The following is a 27,034-nucleotide window of genomic DNA, read 5'->3' on the forward strand; positions in this document are numbered from 1 at the left end:
AGAAATGTCTGTGCAATTACATTATTAATATTGGGGATAGTCTAGTTTACCAGAAATAAAAACAATGCTAGCATTTGGGCGTTGTCTAGGATCCGTCATGAATATTCTTCTGATGTGTATACTGGCCGCGCACAGGACAAACACCTGGGAACAGGTAATAACAGAGTGGCACATTCTTCCTACCGGACCCGTCACCTGAGCTCAGCATTGGTGTTCTGTGATATGAACATAGCGAAGAAGTTTTATTTAAAAGAAAGTTTGTCTGCTGGATTTTGCTACGCAATTTGAGAGCAGAATGATGTAGGGGCAGAGACCCTGATTCCGGTGTTGTATCACTTACGGGGCTGCTTACTGTCACTTTGTACAATCACTGTTTTCTCTGCTGCAGATCTAACAGAGCTCAGAATGCTGAGTTGTGTATAACCCTACCCCATCAGTGATTGGCAGCTTTGTACATTGACAAAAAGCTGCCAGTGATGGGGGCGGGGTTACACAGAGTAGCAGGACTAGATGGCACCAGACACCTAGTCCTGCTGTGATTCTGCTCAGCTTCTCTATACCACGCAGTCCACAGATCAGACGCCTTGTCGAAGGCGACAGGCAATAGGTGAAATCCTGCCGGTCATGCATGCTCCGTCATTTTCCCTACCTACAGGTCTCTGCACAGCCGCCGACAAATAAACAGGGCAGAAAAGATTTATCTTGACCTCTGACTTTTTGCTTTTTCTAAACTGAATGTAAATTCCCAAAAATACTCTATGATCATTGCAGTTAATGTAATATGTAATGTTGGAACAACCCCAACACTTATTTTATTGACGTTCTAGGCGTCGTTAGAGACCCATTACCCTGGTATAAGGTACACGGATAACGTGTCGACAGGTTTCCTTTACAGGCAGTTTTCCATTTTGCTTTAGTTGGAGAACTTGCGTGGAAAAACAAAAACAAACAATAGCTGAATGTGGCGAAACTATGATGGCAAACAAGGAGACCTGGACCAAACAGTGATGGAAACACAGAGACCTGGACCAAACAGTGATGGCAAAAACGACAGAGACCCGGATCAAACAATGATAGCAAACACTGGGACCCGAACCAAACAGTAATGGCAAACAAAACATGGATTATCAAAGTAATCACCCCAGTCTGAACATGTTAAATGTGTATTTTAAGGTGTGGGTATCCAAATTTCTGTTTGGGTCACACTTTTAGGGAAGAGTCAGACGGTCTTATAACTCAGATGAGGATCGTAAAGCAATGCTTGGACTGGCTGGAGGCTTGCTTGACCCGAGCATGACAGCATGCATGTATTTGCAACTCTCATGCTTGGTTCAGGAAATCCACTGACGAGTCAAAACACTGCGTTGCATTATACAGCTGTCTGACTCCTCCTATTGCCATTTATAATTTTTTATGCATTTTTTTTAAACTTTGACGCAAAATTGCATGAAGGTGCCTGCATGTATAAAGTGCTGAGCAGCTTTTGACAACGTACTTTGTTGCAGCGCTGGGGTCCTGGGTTAAAATCCCACCAAGGACAACATCTGCAAGGAGTTTATGTTCTCTCCACGTTTGAGTGGGTTTCCTCCCACATTCCAAAAGACATACTGATGGGGAATGTAGATTGTGAGCCCCAAAGGGGACAGCGCTGATAATGTCTAAAGCGCTGTAGAATTAATGGCATTATATAAGTGAATAAAATAAATTAAAAAAAAAAACGTACTGGGTGCCTACTTTTAGAGAGTATATTTGGTATGGGGGTTTAATATCTTTTTTTTTATTTGTACGTGTCCACAAAGCAAATTTTTCTGGCTACTAGAGGCACAAAATGTAAAATAAAAAAAAAATAAAAGGAGAAACAGTGGCCAGAAATGAGAATGACCAAAACTATGGTAAATAAAATATCAAATACAATCTTTATTAATTAATACACAGAAGAGAACAAAAAAATGTTAGGTAAAACAAATGCCTCTAAGGCGAGGGACGCATATGGCCAGGGACTCCGTTAAACATTAATGAGCAGATTAGTCTAATGTATAGGCTGTCAGTAGATGAATAGAGAGCTCTATAAGTATGAAGACGGTTAGACAAATTACATATCTATGTGAATATCTTCCCTTGAGAAGTGAAATAGATTTGACTCAAAAGAGTTAAGAAGTATTATAAAGTGATTGTGAATTTACCCTTCCTTGCACAATGTATAAGTAATCAATAAACTAATAAAATGCTTCTAAAGAAAGTTTGAAAATGGATGCCGTGTCTTTAATCCTGAAACAGAGGTTAAAGCAAACAGATGTCCTAAGTGAGTCAATCATACAATAGGACTCTGTAGTAACAATAGACTGGGACCACTAGCACTACCAGTGTTTACCAGTATCTGAAAATAAACATTCTTATAACTACATTCAGCCTAATACATACTGGCTAAATGCCCATAATGTGCAACTTACTATAATAAAAGCAGGGTCCGTGCAGCGTCCCTCAACCCCGATGCACTTTTCGCCATATGCATCTCTCGCATTAGAAGCATTTGTTTCACCTAACATTTTTTTGTGTTATTCTGTGCATTAATATTGTATTTGATATTTTCTTCAATTTTTGGTCATTTTGCTCATTTCTGGCCACTCAAGTGTCCCCCTATATGGAGGGATATAGTGACTCAGACTGGTTTACTCTGCCTTAGCATCACTGTATAATACAGTTGTGCACAAAAGTTCATACCCCGGCAGAATTTTTGCTTTCTTGGGCTTTTTTTCACAGAATATTAATGATCACACCAAAACTTTTCCTCCACTCACGGTTAGTGGTTGGGTGAAGCCATTTATTTTCAAACTATTGTGTTTTCTCTTTTTAAATCATAATGACAACCCAAAACATCCATATGTCCCTGATCAAAAGTTTACATACCACATTTCTTAATACAGTGTATTGCCCCCTATAACATCAATGACAGCTAGCAGTCTTTTGTGGCAATTGTGAATGTCTGAGGTTCTTTATTTTCTCAGATGGTAAAGCTGCCCACTCTTCTTGGCAAAAAGCCTCCAGTTCCTATAAATTCCTGGGCTGTCTAGCATGAATTGCACATTTGAGATCTCCCCAGAGTGTCTCAATGATATTGAGGTCAGGAGACTGAGGTGGCCACTCCAGAACCTTCAATTTGTTCTGCTGCAGCCAATGACAGGTCAACTTGGCCTTGTGTTTTGGATCGTTGTCATGTTGGAACGTCCAAGTACGTTCCATGCGCAGCTTCGGGGCTCATGATTGCAAATTTGCCTCCAGTATTTGCTCATAACGTGCTGCATTCATCTTTCCTTCAACTTTGACCAAGTTTCCTATGCCTTTGTAGTTCACACATTCCCAAAACATCAGCAATCCACCTGTGTGCTTTACAGTAGGAATGGTGTTCCTATCATAGGCCTTGTTGACCTCTCTCCAAATGTATCGTTTATGGTTTTGGCCTCATTACTCCAAATTACCTTGTTCTAGAAGTTTTGAGGCTCGTCTCTGTGCTGTTTTGCGTACTGTAGGAAAGATAGTTTGTGGCATTTGTGCAGTAATAGCTTTCTTCTGGCAACTTGACCATGCAGCCCATTTTTCTTCAAGTGCCTCCTCATTGTGCATCTTGAAACAGCCACACCACTAGATTTCAAGGAGTCCAGTATTTCAGCTCATGTTATTTGTGTGATTTTCTTTGCATCCCGAACAATTTTCCTAGCAGTTGTGGACAAAATTTTTTTTTATCTACCTGACTGTGGCTTTATTTTTAGAGAGCCCCTGATTTTCCATTTGTTAATCACAGTTTGAATGCTGCTGACTGGCATGATCAATTCCTTGGATATCTTTTGGTATCCCTTTCCTGTTTTATACAGTTCAACTACCTTTTCCAGTAGATCCGTTGACAATTCTTTTACTTTCCCCATGACTCACAATCCAGAAACGTCAGTGGCTGGATGAAAGATGCAAGAGTCTGTCTGGATTCCAGAAACTCACTCAGCTTTTATGCACAGACACTGATTACAAGCAAACAGGTCACAGGTGAGGATGTTACCTTTAGTAGCCATTCAAACCCATTTGGGTCAACCTCTGTGCATGTTATCAGGCCCAAATCACCAGGGTATGTGAACTTTTGATCAGGGTCATTTGGATGTTTTGGGTTGTCATTATGATTTAAAAATAGAAAACACAGTAGTTTGACAATAAATGGCTTCACCCAGCCACTAACCATGAGTGGAGAAAAAGTTTTGGTGTTATCATTCATATTCTGTTAAAAAAGGCAAAGAAAGCAAAAATTCTGCTGGGGTATGTAAACTTTTAAGCACGGCTGTAAATGGAGCCCATCCCCCTGTTGACTTAAGTGCTAAGATCTATTTAGTGGCTAGAAGAGTCAGCAATGCTGCAGCTCGGGGCCGGACTGGAACACGTCATGACCATCAGATACACATCACATACAACATAAATGTAACTCACACTACAATTACCCAAAAATGGCAATACAGGCAGGAGGCAGAGCTACTGTTGAGCTTTACACAAATACAGTGGCACACAGAGTGGCCCACTGGTAATCCGCCCGGTCAGGCAGACTGTTAGTCCAAGCCTGCTGCTGCTTCTTCAGGATCTAACAAGCGTCTCCCTGGAGTAAGCAGAGCTGCTGACTGATATTAGTCAGGATGGGAGCTGCTTTCCCTGCAATTGGAGCCCCCAATGAAAGCCTCACTTACATGAAAACTGTACAAGAAAAATTTAGTTTAAAACTAAAAAAACAAAGCCAAGTCTTCTACAGAGCTCTTACTGAACACACAACCAAAAAAATGTTATAGCTGCTACAAGCAGAGAGGCAAAGAAAAAACATAGCCAGGCAGTCTATAAATGGGGAAATTTAAGTTATTAAAAGAGCACATACGGATCAAATACTATTTGCACTAACAGCACTTTATATCAATAGGTGTTTGGTGGTGGCTTTTGATAGGGAATCCTGTGGAGGGTCACCCCTTTTTTGAGATATCATATAATGATATCATTCAATTGTGTGTAACATAAGGATTCTCTTAGTACTTTTGCTTCCCCCTGACCCCGCACCTTTCCTGCATAAATACCTTTTTTATATTGGTTCAGATGTACTGTATGTAAACTGCCGCTGTCCGGTCCGCTGGGCGGGGCTTATTCACCTGCTCCCCTCCTCCCTGTCTTGCTCTACGCATTTCTTCTTGTGTAGAGCAAGACAGGGAGGGGGGAGCAGGTGAATAAGCCACGCCCAGCGGACCGGACAGCGGCAGTTTACATACATCTGAACCGATATAAAAAAGGTATTTATGCATGAAAGGTGCGGGGTCAGGGGGAAACAAAAGTACTAAGAGAATCCTTATATGACACACAATTGAATGATTGTGAAAAATGAGGATGAATGAACTCATGGAGATCAACATCCAACACTGCGGAGACACCATCACGTTTCTCAACGCAGTGATTCTAGAGCATTGCCCCCCATCCCTTATGGGAAATATGCAAAAACATGTAAATCAAGAGCCGCGGAGACACCATCACGTTTCTCAACGCAAGCAATGACTAGCCAGGTCTTTCACCGGGAAGGAACAACCACGGGAAGGTGGTTTCCTTCATTGGAGACTGCCCTTCCCGTGGTTCTTCCTTCCCGGTGAAAGACCTGGCTAGTCATTGCTTGCGTTGAGAAACGTGATGGTGTCTCCGCGGCTCTTGATTTACATGTTTTTGCATATTTCTCATAAGGGATGGGGGCAGTGCTCTAGAATCACTGCGTTGAGAAACGTGATGGTGTCTCCGCAGTGTTGGATGTTGATCTCCATGAGTTCATTCATCCTCATTTTTCACAGTCTTTTACTAGGCATTGCTCCTACTAGCCAGTTTCCTACTCCACACTGATGAGGGGCAATACCCTGAAACAGCTGTCTGTGGATGGATACCATGTTTTGGCATAGGTGGTTTTCTTCATTGGAGACTGCCCTTCCCATGGTTCTTCCTTCCCAGTGAAAGACCTGGCTAGTCATTGCTTGCGTTGAGAAACATGTGATGGTGTCTCCGCGGCTCTTGATTTACACAATTGAATGATGTCATTATATGATCTCAAAAAAGGGGTGACAGATTCCCTTTAAGGGTCAGCCGACGTGAAGCGAGGGCACCATATCGCTTCCCAGGGTGCCAACCTCCGCTGCAAGGAAGGGACATTTTATACGGTAAAGGTACTGTCACACTTAGGCTAGTTTCACACTAGCGTTTTTGAGCGCAGCGACGGCCTGCGCACGGCCGCCGCTAAGCCCCGCCCCCTGCCGCGCCTCCGCCGGTAGCTCCGCCTACCGGCGCATGACGCTGCATGCACCCTGCGTCCCCTATCTTTATCACTGGGGGCGCAGGCCGTGCGCAGTATGCGTTTGGCGGCGCATGCGTCCTTTTGACGGTGCACCGACCTGCGCTAAACGCAACCTGCTGCAGTTTGGTTGCGCCGGCGCACCGTCAAAAAGGCGCATGCGCCACCAAACACATACTGCGCACGGCCTGCGCCCCCAGTGATAAAAAAAGGGGACACAGGGCGCATGCAGCGTCATGCGCCGGTAGGCGGAGCTACCGGCGGAGGCGCGGCAGGGGGTGGGGCTTAGCGGTGGCCGTGCGCAGGCCGTTGCTGCGCTCAAAAACGCTACTGTGAAACTAGCCTTAGCAATGCACCAGCGATCCCGACAACGATATGACCCGGTCAGGATCGCTGGTGCATTGCTAAGTGGTCACTAGTGAGTTGCCACACAGGCAGATCTCACCAGCGACATAGCAGCCGCTACTTACCTGTCAGACGAGGCGATGAAGACGTCCTCCCACCCGCGTCCACGCGTCGCTCGTCGCCACAGCAGGAAGCCGACGACGAGAAACTGCCCAGGCCGTTCTCGTGCGATCAGCTATAACCAGTGGGGGAGCGGTCGGAGGTAAGTATCACATGTAGCGATATCGCTAGCAATATCGCTGCTGCGTCACAAAACCAGTGACGTTATAGCGATATTGCTATGTGTGACGGGGCCTTAAAGCACTATCTTCCCTAGTCCACTCCTATATGTTTGATAATATTTTGTGTCTAAACATATTTGTGACACTATTTGATGTGTATTATTCCTTTTTTTGTGTGTTACTAAAGGCATCAAATTTAGACCCTTTCTTCTTCCCTTTTTTAAAAGAAAAATTTGTTTTTTGATACTTTTAATATATATCATTAAAAGGTATTTTTAGGTCTTTTTTGCTCTATGGTTTTTCGGTTTAATAAAAGATTGTGCTTTCATTCTGGTTTTCAGAATTAACCCATCTACATCACTGGGGGGGGGGGGTCCGGTGCGGTGGTCACCGTCAGACCCCCACCTATCGGCAAAATGAGACACTTATGGAGCTCTTCACATGCCTGACTGTTGGCCCAACCAAACCCATGGAGCTGTCATGCGCTGCGCCCTGTATATCCGGCCACGGTGGGGCGTGTGCACTCCTCCACTCTCCCAACTGATACAGGTCCCAGCAGTCGGACACCACCGGTCAGTAAGTTAGACCCTTTAGAGAGGTGATGGACGGAGAGAGGCTCGTCAGTGGGATCATGAAGCCCCTCCACTTCTGGTCAGGACAGGTTAGATAACATGCGCTCAGCCAAATATTTTGTGAAATTGGCCACTGTGGATTATTTTCCTGAGAAGAGTTGAACTTTGATAGACACGTTTTTTTTCCCTCTTCCTTGATGTATGAAGCAAGTGCTGAAGGCAGATAAGGGCACACCCAACCGGCCATGTGGAGTCAGAAAAACAGCAGCATTGTCTGTGTGCCATCCACACGGCTGCATTACAGATCTCAGCTTTATGAGTCGGTGATACACAAGTCAGCCATGGATCCAAAAGGTCCGATTTAGCTGATTGTGTCTAGGACCTCAGAAGAAAATTATTAACCCCTTGGAGAATTGGCAATTTTTCACTTTTTTTTTGCCCTCTTCACCTGTTAATACACAACTTTTTGTTTCCAACCCAATCACGCTCATTCGTCAGGTGAATTAATTTTAACGTTGCTTAGATACGTTTCCTGGCAGCACGTTGTCCTGTGTGAACAGGGGATGTGATGCCGAGAGAAATGCACATCTTTCCAGGCCCACTGATATGTATCAATGCTATGGAAGACCACAACACCAGGCATAAAGAGGAGCACACATGACGTCATATACTTGGAAATAAAAGTTTATGCAAACTTTCTAAAAATAAAAAAAATACACCAGAAGAGGGTTTTTTGGGGGTCACCACAACTACCTCCCCACCAAAAATGGAGTAAAAAGTGAAGAAAAAGCTTTATTTACCAAAATTAGGTACCAATGAATGCCATGGGTCATCCTGCAAAAAAAACCAAAACAAAATAAATTTATGGCCAACAAAAACATGGTTTCTTTTTAAACAAACCCTATATTAATTTGATATCATATCACAGAATGTTAGTGTCATCTACACTCCATGGAAAACGCCAGAAAAGGCATTAAAATATGGAAGCGACATTTATTTTCAATTTCATTTTAAGAACGTGTCAGGCACCAAGTGGAGAGCGGTTCCTCAAAGTACATTGATGTTTTGCCAAAGGGATTAACCCAGAAAAATTGCACCTGAAATGTTTATTCCTTGATATTTATGCTGCATTATACGCGTGGAAAAAAGTTGAGACAAACACAAATTTTGGTTTTCGCAGTTTGCCGCTTCTGTGACTGGAGGTCCTTTATTTGGATCACTTAGAAGCAGTTTGATCATTTTTACACTATGCGGTTACTGCAGCTCCGATCCATCCTCCCCCCGTGGGACCCGATTCCGGACACTGTCCAGAGCACAGCTGTGAAACGTTTGCGCCAAGTTACTGCAGAGATGTACAGCCCTCCGAAAAATGCTTGATATAAATAGTGCTGCCTAGCACGTCACCCTCAGGGTGTCACGCTTGTGTCTCAGCAGTTGTGATCATACCCCAAACCACTGGTTGCACAAATGACCTGTCCCGGCTGGTGACTTGCTGCGCGGTCAGCCATTGCCTGCGTTTCGCAAGAAACAACCACAGAGAATGGCAGCAAACCTGGAAAAGTCAAGCCGCGAGCAGAGAAAAATGAACAAATTACAGCAAGCATCACTCCTTCATGTCATCCAGACTCACTTTCATATTCTTTTTGAAGGTCCTTTAAATGAAGACGAGGCCATTTTGGATAGAAGCCGGCACAGCAATCAGCGATGGAAGTTGGAACGCAGTTTCTGCTCAGACATTTCCTACAGTGAGCATCGCGTGAGTGATGGATCATTACATGCCAGCCATTAGCCTGAACGCGGCATCTGACGGATCCCTCTGTGCTGTATTGTGGACAGAGGGTGACTGTATGATCGTTCTGCAAAAATAACAATTCCCTAATATACAGTCACACTTACAATCACTTCAGCTGTGGGGGCATTTTGAGAACATGCAAAGCTATAAATACAAATAAAATTGCGGCCTCAAGTGTTGGCACCTTTGAAATTGTTCCAGAAAATTAAGTATTTCTCACGGAAAATTATGGCAATTACATGTTTATTTCCGTTCTGTATTGTAACACACAAAAAGGCAACCATTTCACACAAAATCACCCAAAATGGGCCAGACAAAATTGTTGGCACCTTTCCGAAATTGTGGGTAAATGACTTAACTTTGCTTCAAGCATGTGATGCTCGTTCACACTCACCTGTGGCAAGTAACAGGTGTGGGCAATATCAAAATCACACCTGAAACCAGATAAAAAGGGGGAGAAGTTGACTCAGTCTTTGCATTGTGTGTCTGTTCACACTAAGCATGGAGAACAGGAAGAGGAGAGAAGTGTCTGAGGATTTGAGAACCAAAATAAATGAAAAATATTAACAATCTCAAGGTTACAAGTCCATCTCCAGAGATTTTTACGCTCCTTTGCACATGGTGCGCAACGTAAATCAAGAAGTTTACAACCCGTGGCGCTGTAGCTAATCTCCCTGGACGTGGACAGCAAAGAAAAATTGATGAAAGGTTGCAATGCAGGATAGTCCAGATGGTGGAAAACCTACCCCAATCTAAGTCCAAAAAAATTCAGTCCTGCAGGTTCAGGGTGCATCACTGTCAGTGCAAACTATCCGTGAATGAAATTAAAAGCTATGGCAGGAGAGCCTGGAAGACCCCACAGCTGACAGACAAAAAAAAAGCTAGACTGCAAAATGTAAGTGAGTAAGCTAGAATCCTTCTGGGAAAGCGTCTTGTGGCCAGATGTGACCAAGACAGAGCTTTTTGGTAAAGCACATCATTCTACTGTACAGAAAATAGAATGAGGCCTACAAAGAAAAGAACACAGTACCTACTGTCAAATATGGTGGAGGTTCAGACATGTTTTGGGGTTGTTTTGCTGCCTCTGACACTGAGTGCAAGCCATCATGAAATTTTAAGATTACCAAAGGATTTTGGTGGCAATGTAGTGACCAGTGTCAGAAAGCTGGGTTTGCATTGTAGTAGGTCATTGGTCTTCCAGCAGGAATGACTCCAAACATATTTGAAGCCCTCAGAAATGGATGGAAACAAGGTGCTGGAGAATTCTGAAATGGCAGCAATGAGTGCGGATCTAAATCTCATTGATCACCTGTGGAGATCCTAAAATTGCTGTTAGGAGAAGGCGCCTTCAGATATGAGAGACCTGGAGCAGTTTACAAAAGAAGAGATGTTTCAAAATTCCAGCTGAGAGGGGCAAGATTGATGATGGTTAAGGAAGCGATCGATTGCAGTTATTACAAAGGGTGTGCAACCAAATATTAAGGTGTATGCTAACAGTTTTTTTTCTGGCCCAGTTTTGGAGGTTCACTGTGAAATCATGTCCAGTTTCTTTGCTTTCTTTTTTGTTCCAATACACACAAAAAATAAACCGATCTAATTTTCTGGGAGAAATACTTCATTTTCTGTATCAAATTTCCAGGGTGCCAACACTTTCGGCCTTGCCTAATTATATACACAGATCTGGCAAAAATTGAGACCACTTCAAAATTTTCAGTTTGTCTGATTTTTCTCTTTATAGATATATTTTTGAGTAAAATGTAAATTGCTCTTTTATTCTATAAACTACTGACAACATGACTTCGAATTTCCAAGCACTAAATTTTGTATTTATTTTCAGAAAATGAGAAATGGTCAAAAGAACAAAAAAATGCAGTGCTTGCAGACAAATAATGCTAAGAAAACAAGTTCATAATCATTTAGAGACAATACTAATGTTTTAACTCAGGAAGAGTTCAGAAATCAATATTTTGTGGAATAACCATGATCTTTAATCACAGCTTTCATGCTTCCCACCAGTTTTTCACACTGCTTTTGGGTGACCTTATGTCACTCATGGTACAAAAATTTAAGCAGTTCTTTGTTTGATGGCTTGTGACTATCCTTCTTCCTCTTGATTATATTCCAGAGGTTTTCAATGGGGTTCAAGTCTGGAGATTGAGCTGGCCATGACAGGGATTTGATGTGGTGGTCCTTCATCCACACATTGATTGACCTAGCTGTGTGGCATGGAGCATTGTCCTGCTGGAATAACCAGTCCTCAGAGTTGGGCAACATTGTCTGAGCAGAAGGAATCCACTGTTTTTCCAGGATAACCTTGTATGTGGCTTGATTCATACATCCTTCGCAAAAATTAACCTGCCCAATTCCAGCCTTGCTGAGCCATCCCCAGATCATCACCGATCCTCCACCTAATTTCACACTGGGTGCAAGACACTGTGGCTTGTACGCCTCTCCAGGTCTCAGTCTAACCATTAGATGACCAGGTGTTGGACAAAGCTGAAATTTAGACTCATAGGAGAAGATTACCTTACTCCAGTCCTCTATGCACTTCACCCCAGCTGCCATTTGCCATGCCTTTTGTAGGTCACTTGATGTCATCCTGCAGTTGCTGAGTGACATTTGAATAAGATGACGGTCATCCCGGTCAGTGGAGAGTCATTTTCGTCCTTTGCCTGTCTGTAGCTTTATGTCCCCAATGTCTGCTGCTTGACCTTGTTATAATGGACTGCCATCTTAGAAATTTTAAGGATGGAGGCAACATGACACTCACTGTATCCCTCTGCTAGTAAAGCCAGAATTGAGCCCTTCTTTTCAACTCCTTTGGCATGGTTAAAAGTTATTTTCTCAGTCCTATTACGCTTGGGATATTACTAGCACTTGTTTTGCCATCCAGCTTGTCGTATTGCAAGAGGATTGTGAACACCACAGCAGGGTTTTTATACTTTCCTTCATTAAATAAGATTTGGTTCAGGTGATCACCTAATCAGAAGCACATGGGGTCACTGTGTAGCACCACCCACTGGACTCCTATACATACAACACCAGGGATTTCAATAAATAAAAAGGCAAATGTTAGACAAGATTGGGGGAGAATCAGTCTGTGCAGCTGCGCCGTGACCTCAGGCGGGAGGTTAGAGACCATTTTCTCCATGACAGGTTCCCTTTAAGCACCACAGCTGCCCAGGGATCCAGAGCAAATACTGGAGGACAACACAGCGGCGAATGTGCAGGATCTGCTGCTTGTATCAGTGCATGCAGTCACAGCTTCAGCAGTGCCGGGACCGTGCAGACACTGAAGACCACGCACATGAGATAAGAGGCGGGCGAGTGTAGCCCGAGTCTGGGTATTCATCTCACAGGGTCTTCTGGAGGAGATGGCCGGGGAGGCTGCCATGTTATCAACTACCACTCCACTGCCATCCATGTGACGTTGCGGCCATGCTGCACTGACCATCGGCAGCAGGGGGGCGCCAACGTGCAGCGCAGGGGTGGGCGATAGGGAATATTTATGGCTGCCCAGATCAGTACATAGGAAATGTCACCGTCAGGAGTGCGTGCTGACCGTCTGGACCTGCAGCATGTCCTGAATGATGCGCTCTCCAATGCTGCAAGCAGAAGCAATGCACTGGATGAGTGCAGGTCTACAAGTCCAGCCACCACAGACTGCAGAGGTGGCCGGTTACCTAGGCAATTATTAGTAATTTGTAAACTTAGAAGTGCCCCGTTACTAAGAACAGAGATGATTTTCAAAAAGGGTAAAACTAAAGTTTGTTTTTATAAGAAAGCTGCAATTATAGTAACTTGCGAAAATAAGACAACGCCTTGTAGAAATGTGGCCAAGACCGCAGATCCTTCACCTGAGGGTGGCGGGTGCGGCTGTGCCCCAGGAAAGAATCTGCACTGAGGCCGATGTAGGAACAGTCCTGGTGGGCAGGATGACCCCTGTGAGAAGGATGTGAGCGCTAGATCTGCAAGTCCCGGAATCTCCAGAGTGCCGCTCGCTCTACGCTGACATGCACCCTCCGCCCCTTGCTCCACGCTGACCTGCGCCCTCCGCCCCCTGCTCCGGGCTCTCCGCCCCTTGCTCTGCGCCCTCCGCCCCTTGCTCCGCGCTGACCTGCGCCCTCCGCCCCTTGCTCCGCGCTGACCTGCGCCCTCCGCCCCTTGCTCCGCGCTGACCTGCGCCCTCCGCCCCTTGCTCCGCGCTGACCTGCGCCCTCCGCCCCTTGCTCCGCGCTGACCTGCGCCCTCCGCCCCTTGCTCCGCGCTGACCTGCGCCCTCCGCCCCTTGCTCCGCGCTGACCTGCGCCCTCCGCCCCTTGCTCCGCGCTGACCTGCGCCCTCCGCCCCTTGCTCCGCGCTGACCTGCGCCCTCCGCTGCAGGCACCCACCTGATGATCGGCCCCAGCTGCAGTAGGTGCAGGAGCAGGACGAGCGGCCGGTCCCTGCCCAGGTCCCGGTGGATGAAGGTGAGGGTGAGCTGCACCATGATGGACGGCACCAGCATGAAGACGATGGTCAGGGACATCCACACCGCGTCCTCCGTGCTCTTGTACTGCGCGATCACCACGCAGGCGGCCACGGTCTCCGCACAGAACAGCAGCGTGGACGTCAGGATGCTGAGCGGCGGGTGGGTGCGGGAGCGCTCGGATACGTAGGCGCCGCACTCCGGATCGGGGCTGTGCGGGGTCTCGGAGAGGCTCTCCATGACGCCCGCTCACTGACCACAGCGCTCAAGAGTCCGCACGCTGCAGGCGGTTGCCGGCCGGCTCATGTTACCGGCTGCAGGAGACAATGGAAGGTGGCGAGCCTCCTGCACCCTCCGGGCGGCGCCGCGCTCCCCGCTCTCTGCCGGTCCCAGCTGTGTACTCTCTGTGCTGATCTACAGCAGCAGGTGTGTCTGCCTGCCCTCCGGGTCCTAGCGCCTGCCGGTCCACTGCACAATGACATCACAGCTCAAGTCGCAGCAACACGTTGTGGGGAAGTTTTGACCTCCCGGGTTCTTGTTTCAGTTTCACCTAGCTTTAGCCAATACATCATCATGAGCCACCATTTATGAGTGCTGAGAAGCCTCATTGTAGCTGTAGATCTGGAAACGAACATGTCAAAGATGGCTTGTCACTTGCTCAACTAAATTGAGAAATATCTTGTAACAATCCCATTGATTCTGCGCTGTTTTTGCGTTGCGCTGTGTCGCTCCATTGCAGATATATTCACATCTTTGTGTATAATGTCACCAGTGATCACTATATTACCTGTACACTGACACTATATACAGAGCTCCTGTGTATAGTGTTACTGGTGATCACTGTATTACCTGTACACTGATACTGTATACAGAGCTCCTGTGTATAATGTTACTGGTGATCACTGTATTACCTGTACCCTGACACTATATACAGAGCTCCTGTGTATAATGTTACTGGTGATCACTATATTACCTGTACACTGACACTATATACAGAGCTCCTGTGTATAGTGTTACTGGTGATCACTATATTACCTGTACACTGACACTATATACAGAGCTCCTGTGTATAGTGTTACTGGTGATCACTGTATTACCTGTACACTGATACTGTATACAGAGCTCCTGTGTATAATGTTACTGGTGATCACTGTATTACCTGTACCCTGACACTATATACAGAGCTCCTGTGTATAATGTTACTGGTGATCACTATATTACCTGTACACTGACACTATATACAGAGCTCCTGTGTATAATGTCACCTGTGATCACTGTATTACCTGTACACTGATACTGTATACAGAGCTCCTGTGTATAATGTTACTGGTGATCACTGTATTACCTGTACCCTGACACTATATACAGAGCTCCTGTGTATAATGTTACTGGTGATCACTATATTACCTGTACACTGACACTATATACAGAGCTCCTGTGTATAGTGTTACTGGTGATCACTATATTACCTGTACACTGACACTATATACAGAGCTCCTGTGTATAGTGTTACTGGTGATCACTGTATTACCTGTACACTGATACTGTATACAGAGCTCCTGTGTATAATGTCACCTGTGATCACTGTATTACCTGTACCCTGACACTATATACAGAGCTCCTGTGTATAATGTTACTGGTGATCACTATATTACCTGTACACTGACACTATATACAGAGCTCCTGTGTATAGTGTTACTGGTGATCACTGTATTACCTGTACACTGATACTGTATACAGAGCTCCTGTGTATAATGTTACTGGTGATCACTGTATTACCTGTACCCTGACACTATATACAGAGCTCCTGTGTATAATGTTACTGGTGATCACTATATTACCTGTACACTGACACTATATACAGAGCTCCTGTGTATAATGTCACCTGTGATCACTGTATTTACCTGTACACTGACACTATATACAGAGCTCCTGTGTATAATGTCATTGGTGATCACTGTATTACCTGTTCGTTATACACTATATACAGAGCTCCTGTGTATAATGTTACTGGTGATCACTGTATTACCTGTACACTGACACTATATACAGAGCTCCTGTGTATAATGTCACCTGTGATCACTGTATTTACCTGTACACTGACACTATATACAGAGCTCCTGTGTATAATGTCATTGGTGATCACTGTATTACCTGTTCGTTATACACTATATACAGAGCTCCTGTGTATAATGTTACTGGTGATCACTGTATTACCTGTACACTGACACTATATACAGAGCTCCTGTGTATAATGTCACCTGTGATCACTGTATTTACCTGTACACTGACACTATATACAGAGCTCCTGTGTATAATGTCATTGGTGATCACTATATTACCTGTACACTGACACTATATACAGAGCTCCTGTGTATAATGTCACCTGTGATCACTGTATTTACCTGTACACTGACACTATATACAGAGCTCCTGTGTATAATGTCATTGGTGATCACTGTATTACCTGTTCGTTATACACTATATACAGAGCTCCTGTGTATAATGTCACTGGTGATCACTATATTACCTGTACACTGACACTATATACAGAGCTCCTGTGTATAATGTCACCTGTGATCACTGTATTTACCTGTACACTGACACTATATACAGAGCTCCTGTGTATAATGTCATTGGTGATCACTGTATTACCTGTTCGTTATACACTATATACAGAGCTCCTGTGTATAATGTTACTGGTGATCACTGTATTACCTGTACACTGACACTATATACAGAGCTCCTGTGTATAATGTCACCTGTGATCACTGTATTACCTGTACACTGACGCTATATACAGAGCTCCTGTGTATAATGTCACCGATGATCACTGTATTACCTGTACACTGATACTGTATACAGAGCTCCTGTGTATAATGTCATTGGTGATCACTGTATTACCTGTTCGTTATACACTATATACAGAGCTCCTGTGTATAATGTTACTGGTGATCACTGTATTACCTGTACACTGACACTATATACAGAGCTCCTGTGTATAATGTCACCTGTGATCACTGTATTTACCTGTACACTGACACTATATACAGAGCTCCTGTGTATAATGTCATTGGTGATCACTGTATTACCTGTTCGTTATACACTATATACAGAGCTCCTGTGTATAATGTTACTGGTGATCACTGTATTACCTGTACACTGACACTATATACAGAGCTCCTGTGTATAATGTCACCTGTGATCACTGTATTTACCTGTACACTGACACTATATACAGAGCTCCTGTGTATAATGTCATTGGTGATCACTGTATTACCTGTTCGTTATACACTATATACAGAGCTCCTGTGTATAATGTTACTGGTGATCACTGTATTACCTGTACACTGACACTATATACAGAGCTCCTGTGTATAATGTCACCTGTGATCACTGTATTTACCTGTACACTGACACTATTTTATATACAGAGCTCCTGTGTATAATGTTACTGGTGATCACTATTACCTGTACACTGACACTATATACAGAGCTCCTGTGTATAATGTCACCTGTGATCACTGTATTACCTGTACACTGACGCTATATGCAGAGCTCCTGTGTATAATGTCACCGATGATCACTGTATTACCTGTACACTGACACTATATACAGAGCTCCTGTGTATAATGTCACTGGTGATCCCTGTATTACCTCTACACTGACACTATATACAGAGCTCCTGTATAATGTCACCGATGATCACTGTATTACCTGCACACTATATACAGAGCTCCTGTGTATAATGTCATTGGTGATCCCTGTATTACCTATACACTGTATACAGAGCTCCTGTGTATAATGTCACTGGTGATCACTGTATTACCTGTACACTGACACTATATACAGAGCTCCTGTGTATAATGTCACTGGTGATCACTGTTTTACCTGTACGCTATACACTATATACAGAGCTCCTGTGTATAATGTCACTGGTGATCACTGTATTACCTCTAAACTGACACTATATACAGAGCTCCAGTGCATAATGTCACCGGTGATCACTGTGTTACCTGTATACTATACACTATATACAGTGGTCCTGTGCATAATGTCACTGGTGATCACTGTATTACCTGTACACTGACACTATATACAGCGCTCCTGTGTGTAATGTCACTGGTAATCCCTGTATTACCTGTTCGCTATACACTATATACAGCGCTCCTGTGTGTAATGTCACCAGTGATCACTGCATTACCTGTACACTGACACTATATACAGAGCACCTGTGCATAATGTCACTCGTGATTACTGTATTACCTGTACACTATACACTATATACAGAGCTCCTGTGTATAATGTCACCGTTGACCACTATTATCTGTACACTGACACTATATACAGAGCTCCTGTGTATAATGTCATTGGTGATCACTGTATTATCTGTACACTGACACTATATACAGAGCTCCTGTGTATAATGTCATCTGTGATCACTGTATTTACCTGTACACTGACACTATAAACAGAGCTCCTGTGTATAATGTCATTGGTGATCACTGTATTTACCTGTACACTGACACTATATAGAGAGCTCCTGTGTATAATGTCATTGGTGATCACTGTATTACCTGTACACTGTCACTATATACAGAGCTCCTGTGTATAATGTCACTGTCAGGGATATAATCTAACTTTTGTTTCTATTTTCAGTTCCGGTTAGGAACTTGCAGCTCTCTGGCGCCCCCCTTATCCTCTGGTCAGTCAGGGAACTGCATCTAGGGTAAGTAGTCGCCGGAAAGGCTGCCTTGTTGCGTACTGGTTATCGGGCACTCTGCAGTGAGGGCGGTATTTATATCACCTGTCCCAGGCTGGGAATATATACATAAACCTCCGATCCGTCATGCCAGGGTTCCCCCAATAACACCAGGACGCTATGCTGCCACCAGTTCCTCGTTTGATACGAAAACTTATATCGGGTCAGGAACCAACCCAAAGTTAGCATGATTTGGCGCGGAGTACATGTCGGTTTGGTCATAGAGCAAGGAGAACGAGACTAGTAAATTCATATATTTACTCCAGAAAATATAGGCAGTGTTTACAAAAATACAAAAGATATAACAAAAGGAATCAAAATCAATATGTACAAACAGTTAGAAATAAAAGGAATTAAAATGTGAAACTTACTTTATCTCAGTCACAGGTATGACGTGTCGATAAAGGGGAGTAGAAAATCCCACAGAAAAGATTCTGTCACTGTTGATCACTGTATAACCTGTACACTGACACCAAATACAGGGCTCTTCTGTATAATGTCACTGGTGATCACTGTATTACCTGTACACTGTATACTTTATAGAGAGCTCCTGTGTATCATTGTGAGAGAGCTCCTGTGTATCACTGTGTATCATTGGTTATATTATCACTGGTTATCATTGTATTACCTGTACACTGACACTATATGCAGAGCTCCTGTATAATGTCACCAGTGATCACTGTATTACCTGTTCACTATACACTCTATACAGTGCTCCTGTGTATAATGTCTCCGGTGATCTCTGTATTATCTATACATTTACACTATATACAGAGCTCCTGTGTATAATGTCACTGGTGATCATTGTATTACCTGTACATTATACACTATATACCGAGCTCCTGTGTATAATGTCACTGGTGATCCCTGTATTACCTGTTCACTATACACTATATACAGAGCTCCTGTGTATAATGTCACTGGTGATCACTGTATTACCTGTTCACTATACACTATATACAGAGCTCCTGTGTATAATGTCACTGGTAATCACTGTATTACCTGTACATTATATACAGGGCTCCTGCGTATAATGTCATTGGTGATCTCTGCATTATCTATACACTGTCACTATATACAGATCTCCTGTGTATAATGCCACTGATGATCACTGAATTATCTGTACACATACACTATATACATGGCTCCTGTGTATAATGTCATTGGTGATCCCTGTATTTTCTGTACACCGACACTATATACAGAGCTCCTGTGTATAATGCCACTGGTGATCACTGTATTATCTGTACACTGTATACTATGTACAGAGCTCCTGTGTATAATATAACTGGTGATCCCTGTATTACCTGTACATTGTATACATAGCTCCTGTGTATAATGTCACTGGTGATCACCATAATACTGTATTATGTGGTGGTAATATATGGGCTAGTCATGGTGTGTTGGTATTGCTCCCTTGTACTTTGTATTATTCAGTCACTATGTGGTGGTAATATATGGTCTGGTCATGGTGTGGCAGTATTGCTCCCTTGTACTTTGTATTATTCGGTCACTATGGGGTGGTAATATGTGGTCCAGCCATGGTGTGACGGTATTTTTTTCTTGTATGTGGTATTATTCGGTAACTGTGTGGTGGTAATATATGGTCTGGTCATGGTGTGGCGGTTGTTAGGGCTGGCGGAGCGCACCAAATTATAAAATAATACTATGTGCTTTCGCAGCCGGGGGTCCACCGTGCAGAGGTGGTACACTGCTGCTAGGTAATGGCGGAAGAATAGAGCGGCGTAAAAACAGTCACACGTGGGTTACGTCACCCAATGTGAACAGGTGCGAACTCTGTTAATGCACAGAGTTGCACAACTGCTGAACGTAGATGCCGGAGCCTGTTTAGCTCACAGAGCCCGGCCAAAAGAGCGCACAGTGTACAGCCACAGAACTCTACCCCAAGGACACGGGGTTAGAGTCCTTCTAGGCACACTGAGCGAGCGCCACTATAGACGCTGGCTATGAAGTGGAGCACGTGCATTGAGGCGTGCCGAGTCCCTGGTGAGGGCTGATGCCTGACTCAACCTCTGTCCTACCTACACCTAAGCCTTGGCGCTAGCAGGCTAGGCTGCACAACACATGCGTACTAAGGGTAGGGGTTTCTTAATGAGTCATTCACCAGATACATTCATACGTGCATACATCACTCACTCCACATAGTCTGTAAATACAGTCTTATCCTAGCGCATGGCCGAGCGGCCATGCAAACCTTTTATAGCCACGAGCGTTCGGGACCTTCCTGGCTTCTCGGATGGGCCAATCCGAACACGAGCAGGACCTGAGCACGTGACCTTCGATCTCCAATGGGAGATCACTTCACGGGCATGCTCAGTGGCCTGACATGGGGACTTAGTCCCTGGAGAATCTCGTTGCTGAGCAGCATGTATTGCCATAGATGTGCCAGAGGTGGCAGAAGCAAGAAAACCCATGGAGCTGGTCTGGGCAGAGCGCCTGGACCGACGAGTTTGCTGAGCAACCTCTGCGGCCGGAGAGAAATGGGAGACCGCTGGAAGTAAGGCTCGGGATTCTCGCTGTGCAGCGACAGAAATCCGACGCCTAACAGCGGTATTTCTCCCTTGTATGTGTTTTTATTCAGTCACTATGTGGTCTGGTCATGGTGTGGCGGAATTTCTCCTGTTATGAATGAGTCACCGTAGGAGGCAAAAGCAGAATTACAAGCTAAGTCCAGAAAACCAGAGAAGTTGGCAACTATCAGATTGCAGACCTCTGAACCTATCAACACAACTAGCAGTAGCCATGGGGGGTTCCTACGATGCCCTAGACCCCTCGATCACAGCCAGAGAATTAAATAGGCCTAAAGAAAGAAAGGGGAAATCTAAACTGCCCCAGAGCAGACCCCAAAGCAATGGGCAGCCCCCAACATATAATGACGGTGAAGCAAGATGAAAACACTAACACAGACAGAAAGATAGACTCAGCAAAGACGGGGCCCAAAACTACCTAGATAGGAAAGGACAGGAAGGCTGCTGTCTGCAATCTGCCAAAACCTTATCAAAGACATAAGCCAACAAGCTGATATGAAAAAGGCCCTGAAGCAGCTAGGCTTCAAAAACTAAATCAGCACTCAGGTATTTTCAGAAGACAGAGCTAAAGGAATTCAGCACACCCCAGCAGGGAATGGCAGAATCCAGAAAAACAAAGCAAAACAAAGTCAAAGCACCAATGCAAAAAGCCGAGCAGCAAACTTAGCTTTAGAGGAGCAGGAATTCAGACTGGTCTCCAAGGATCCCACAGAGAAATCACCCGCAGGGCAGAAGGGCGTCGGCAGCCTTATATCCAGTCAGTAACTCCACTCAGCCAGTCATCATCATCAGCCTCAGGTGTTTGATAATCAGGCTCACTACCTTTCTTTACCAGAAGAGGGAGTTCCTCGGGCCTCAGTAGTGAAGGGGAAAATGAACTCACAACAGTACCTCCCCCTTGAGGAGGGGTCACCAAACCCTCAACTACGCCACCAGGGCGATCAGGGTGAGTGCGATGAAAGGCACGCACCAATCTTTTGGCATGAATATCAGAGGCAGAGACCCAGGAATTATCCTCCTGACTATAACCCTTCCACTTAACCAAATACTGGAGTCTCCGTCTAGCCAGACGGGAATCCAGTACTTTCTCTACCTCATATTCCATGTTACCTTCAACCAATTTCTGGGTCTGGAGGTGCCACCCCGGAACAACAGGTTCAACAAACCTCTTCAACAAAGATTTATGGAACACATTATGGATTTTAAATGTGACAGGAAGAGCCAAACGAAAAGAGACCGCATTAATAATCTCCACAATCTTGTAAGGTCCAATAAATCTAGGCTTAAACTTAGGAGAAGCCACCTTCATAGCAATATTTTTTGATGATAACCACACCATATCACCAACCTTAAACTGGGGACCAATGGTCCTATGTCGGTTGGAAAACCGCTGGGCCTTTTCCTGGGAGAGAGATAACTTATCCACCACTTGGTCCCAGATCTGGTGCATTCTCTCCACCACAGTGTCAACACCTGGGCAGACAGAGGGCTCCACCTGCCCTGAAGAAAATCGAGGATAAAACCCAAATAGAGTTGAGCGAAACGGGTCGAAAAAATTCAAAAGTCGCCGACTTTTGGCAAAGTCGGGTTTCATGAAACGAAACCCGACCCTAGGATGAGGTCGGCCACGAGGTCGGCGACTTACGCGCCAAAGTCGCGTTTCAAAAGTTTGTTTTGCGCTCTTTTTCAGCCAATCAGGATCCACGGACACTGTGGGCAACGTGATGACATAGGCACGGGTCACCACCATCTTTCAGAAGGGCATGCAAGTGATTGGCTTGCTTTGGTGGGCGTCACAGGGGGTATAAAAGGGCGTGCACGCCGACCGCCATCTTACTTCTGCCGATCTTAGTATAGGGAGAGGTTGCTGCTTATTCTGTAGGGAGAGCGTTAGGCAGGGAAGAAGACAAAAAAACTGCTTCTGCTGCTAGCGATTTGGCCTGCACAACACACAAGTCACTGTGTGTGCAGTGCAAGGGGAGGCTATATTGTGGTGTATCAGTGGTGTTGGTTGTTGGGCTGCCTTTTAAGGCTTCCTGACACGCTGGCATTGCTGTTTACCCACTGCTCCGCAAACTGCTTTTTTAAAAGCAATCCAATCTCCCTTATCCTCTCGTCACTTTGGTCACAGGCAGCTGTGCCATCGAGCGTGTCACATAGCGCTCAGATATCAGTGGGCCTCACACCATCCACAAGTGTCCAGTGTCCAAAAGTGTACGCAGAGATTCAAAATCTCCATTATCCTCTCGTCACTTTGGTCACAGGCAGCTGTGCCATCGAGCGTGTCTCATAGCGCTCAGATATCAGTGGGCCTCACACCATCCACAAGTGTCCAGTGTCCAAAAGTGTACGCAGAGATTCAAAATCTCCATTATCCTCTCGTCACTTTGGTCACAGGCAGCTGTGCCATCGAGCATGTCACATAGCGCTCAGATATCAGTGGGCCTCACACCATCCACAAGTGTCCAGTGTCCAAAAGTGTACGCAGAGATTCAAAATCTCCATTATCCTCTCGTCACTTTGGTCACAGGCAGCTGTGCCATCGAGCGTGTCACATAGCGCTCAGATATCAGTGGGCCTCACACCATCCACAAGTGTCCAGTGTCCAAAAGTGTACGCAGAGATTCAAAATCTCCATTATCCTCTCGTCACTTTGGTCAAAGGCAGCTGTGCCATCGAGCGTGTCACATAGCGCTCAGATATCAGTGGGCCTCACACCATCCACAAGTGTCCAGTGTCCAAAAGTGTACGCAGAGATTCAAAATCTCCATTATCCTCTCGTCACTTTGGTCACAGGCAGCTGTGCCATCGAGCGTGTCACATAGCGCTCAGATATCAGTGGGCCTCACACAATCCACAAGTGTCCAGTGTCCAAAAGTGTACGCAGAGATTCAAAATCTCCATTATCCTCTCGTCACTTTGGTCACAGGCAGCTGTGCCATCGAGCGTGTCACATAGCGCTCAGATATCAGTGGGCCTCACACCATCCACAAGTGTCCAGTGTCCAAAAGTGTACGCAGAGATTCAAAATCTCCATTATCCTCTCGTCACTTTGGTCACAGGCAGCTGTGCCATCGAGCGTGTCACATAGCGCTCAGATATCAGTGGGCCTCACACCATCCACAAGTGTCCAGTGTCCAAAAGTGTACGCAGAGATTCAAAATCTCCATTATCCTCTCGTCACTTTGGTCACAGGCAGCTGAGCCATCGAGCGTGTCACATAGCGCTCAGATATCAGTGGGCCTCACACAATCCACAAGTGTCCAGTGTCCAAAAGTGTACGCAGAGATTCAAAATCTCCATTATCCTCTCGTCACTTTGGTCACAGGCAGCTGTGCCATCGAGCGTGTCACATAGCGCTCAGATATCAGTGGGCCTCACACAATCCACAAGTGTCCAGTGTCCAAAAGTGTACGCAGAGATTCAAAATCTCCATTATCCTCTCGTCACTTTGGTCACAGGCAGCTGTGCCATCGAGCGTGTCACATAGCGCTCAGATATCAGTGGGCCTCACACCATCCACAAGTGTCCAGTGTCCAAAAGTGTACGCAGAGATTCAAAATCTCCATTATCCTCTCGTCACTTTGGTCACAGGCAGCTGTGCCATCGAGCGTGTCACATAGCGCTCAGATATCAGTGGGCCTCACACCATCCACAAGTGTCCAGTGTCCAAAAGTGTACGCAGAGATTCAAAATCTCCATTATCCTCTCGTCACTTTTGTCACAGGCAGCTGTGCCATCGAGCGTGTCACATAGCGCTCAGATATCAGTGGGCCTCACACAATCCACAAGTGTCCAGTGTCCAAAAGTGTACGCAGAGATTCAAAATCTCCATTATCCTCTCGTCACTTTGGTCACAGGCAGCTGTGCCATCGAGCGTGTCACATAGCGCTCAGATATCAGTGGGCCTCACACAATCCACAAGTGTCCAGTGTCCAAAAGTGTACGCAGAGATTCAAAATCTCCATTATCCTCTCGTCACTTTGGTCACAGGCAGCTGTGCCATCGAGCGTGTCACATAGCGCTCAGATATCAGTGGGCCTCACACCATCCACAAGTGTCCAGTGTCCAAAAGTGTACGCAGAGATTCAAAATCTCCATTATCCTCTCGTCACTTTGGTCACAGGCAGCTGAGCCATCGAGCGTGTCACATAGCGCTCAGATATCAGTGGGCCTCACACAATCCACAAGTGTCCAGTGTCCAAAAGTGTACGCAGAGATTCAAAATCTCCATTATCCTCTCGTCACTTTGGTCACAGGCAGCTGTGCCATCGAGCGTGTCACATAGCGCTCAGATATCAGTGGGCCTCACACAATCCACAAGTGTCCAGTGTCCAAAAGTGTACGCAGAGATTCAAAATCTCCATTATCCTCTCGTCACTTTGGTCACAGGCAGCTGTGCCATCGAGCGTGTCACATAGCGCTCAGATATCAGTGGGCCTCACACCATCCACAAGTGTCCAGTGTCCAAAAGTGTACGCAGAGATTCAAAATCTCCATTATCCTCTCGTCACTTTGGTCACAGGCAGCTGTGCCATCGAGCGTGTCACATAGCGCTCAGATATCAGTGGGCCTCACACAATCCACAAGTGTCCAGTGTCCAAAAGTGTACGCAGAGATTCAAAATCTCCATTATCCTCTCGTCACTTTTGTCACAGGCAGCTGTGCCATCGAGCGTGTCACATAGCGCTCAGATATCAGTGGGCCTCACACAATCCACAAGTGTCCAGTGTCCAAAAGTGTACGCAGAGATTCAAAATCTCCATTATCCTCTCGTCACTTTGGTCACAGGCAGCTGTGCCATCGAGCGTGTCACATAGCGCTCAGATATCAGTGGGCCTCACACAATCCACAAGTGTCCAGTGTCCAAAAGTGTACGCAGAGATTCAAAATCTCCATTATCCTCTCGTCACTTTGGTCACAGGCAGCTGTGCCATCGAGCGTGTCACATAGCGCTCAGATATCAGTGGGCCTCACACCATCCACAAGTGTCCAGTGTCCAAAAGTGTACGCAGAGATTCAAAATCTCCATTATCCTCTCGTCACTTTGGTCACAGGCAGCTGTGCCATCGAGCGTGTCACATAGCGCTCAGATATCAGTGGGCCTCACACAATCCACAAGTGTCCAGTGTCCAAAAGTGTACGCAGAGATTCAAAATCTCCATTATCCTCTCGTCACTTTGGTCACAGGCAGCTGTGCCATCGAGTGTGTCACATAGCGCTCAGATATCAGTGGGCCTCACACAATCCACAAGTGTCCAGTGTCCAAAAGTTTACGCAGAGATTCAAAATCTCCATTATCCTCTCGTCACTTTGGTCACAGGCAGCTGTGCCATCGAGCGTGTCACATAGCGCTCAGATATCAGTGGGCCTCACACCATCCACAAGTGTCCAGTGTCCAAAAGTGTACGCAGAGATTCAAAATCTCCATTATCCTCTCGTCACTTTGGTCACAGGCAGCTGTGCCATCGAGCGTGTCACATAGCGCTCAGATATCAGTGGGCCTCACACAATCCACAAGTGTCCAGTGTCCAAAAGTGTACGCAGAGATTCAAAATCTCCATTATCCTCTCGTCACTTTGGTCACAGGCAGCTGTGCCATCAAGCGTGTCACATAGCGCTCAGATATCAGTGGGCCTCACACAATCCACAAGTGTCCAGTGTCCAAAAGTGTACGCAGAGATTCAAAATCTCCATTATCCTCTCGTCACTTTGGTCACAGGCAGCTGTGCCATCGAGCGTGTCACATAGCGCTCAGATATCAGTGGGCCTCACACAATCCACAAGTGTCCACTGTCCACAAGTGTGTGCAGAAATTCTAAAACTCCCCTGTCCTATAGACACCTTGTACCTTGTTTTACATTACTTTATAGTTTGTTGGATTTTGTCTACATTTCTACCAAAAATGAGGAAGGCTGCTGGAAGAGG

The 27,034-nt window shown here is 45.4% G+C and overlaps 1 protein-coding gene across 1 annotated transcript in view; it reads right to left on the minus strand.

Annotated features, from left to right (window-relative positions):
* The window catches only part of XKRX (XK related X-linked), a 30,794-nt gene extending 16,474 nt beyond the window's left edge, over positions 1–14,320 (minus strand). The window contains exon 1 of the mRNA XM_073573099.1: positions 13,719–14,320. Coding sequence (XP_073429200.1) covers positions 13,719–14,035 — 317 coding nt within the window. The 5' untranslated portion in view covers positions 14,036–14,320. The remainder of the gene's footprint in view (positions 1–13,718) is intronic.
* Between the last annotated feature and the right edge of the window lie 12,714 nt (positions 14,321–27,034).

This window comes from Dendrobates tinctorius, unplaced genomic scaffold (genome assembly GCF_039654945.1).
Source record: "Dendrobates tinctorius isolate UK_male_01 unplaced genomic scaffold, ASM3965494v1 ptg000034l, whole genome shotgun sequence".
NCBI classification, from domain to species: Eukaryota; Metazoa; Chordata; class Amphibia; order Anura; family Dendrobatidae; genus Dendrobates; species Dendrobates tinctorius.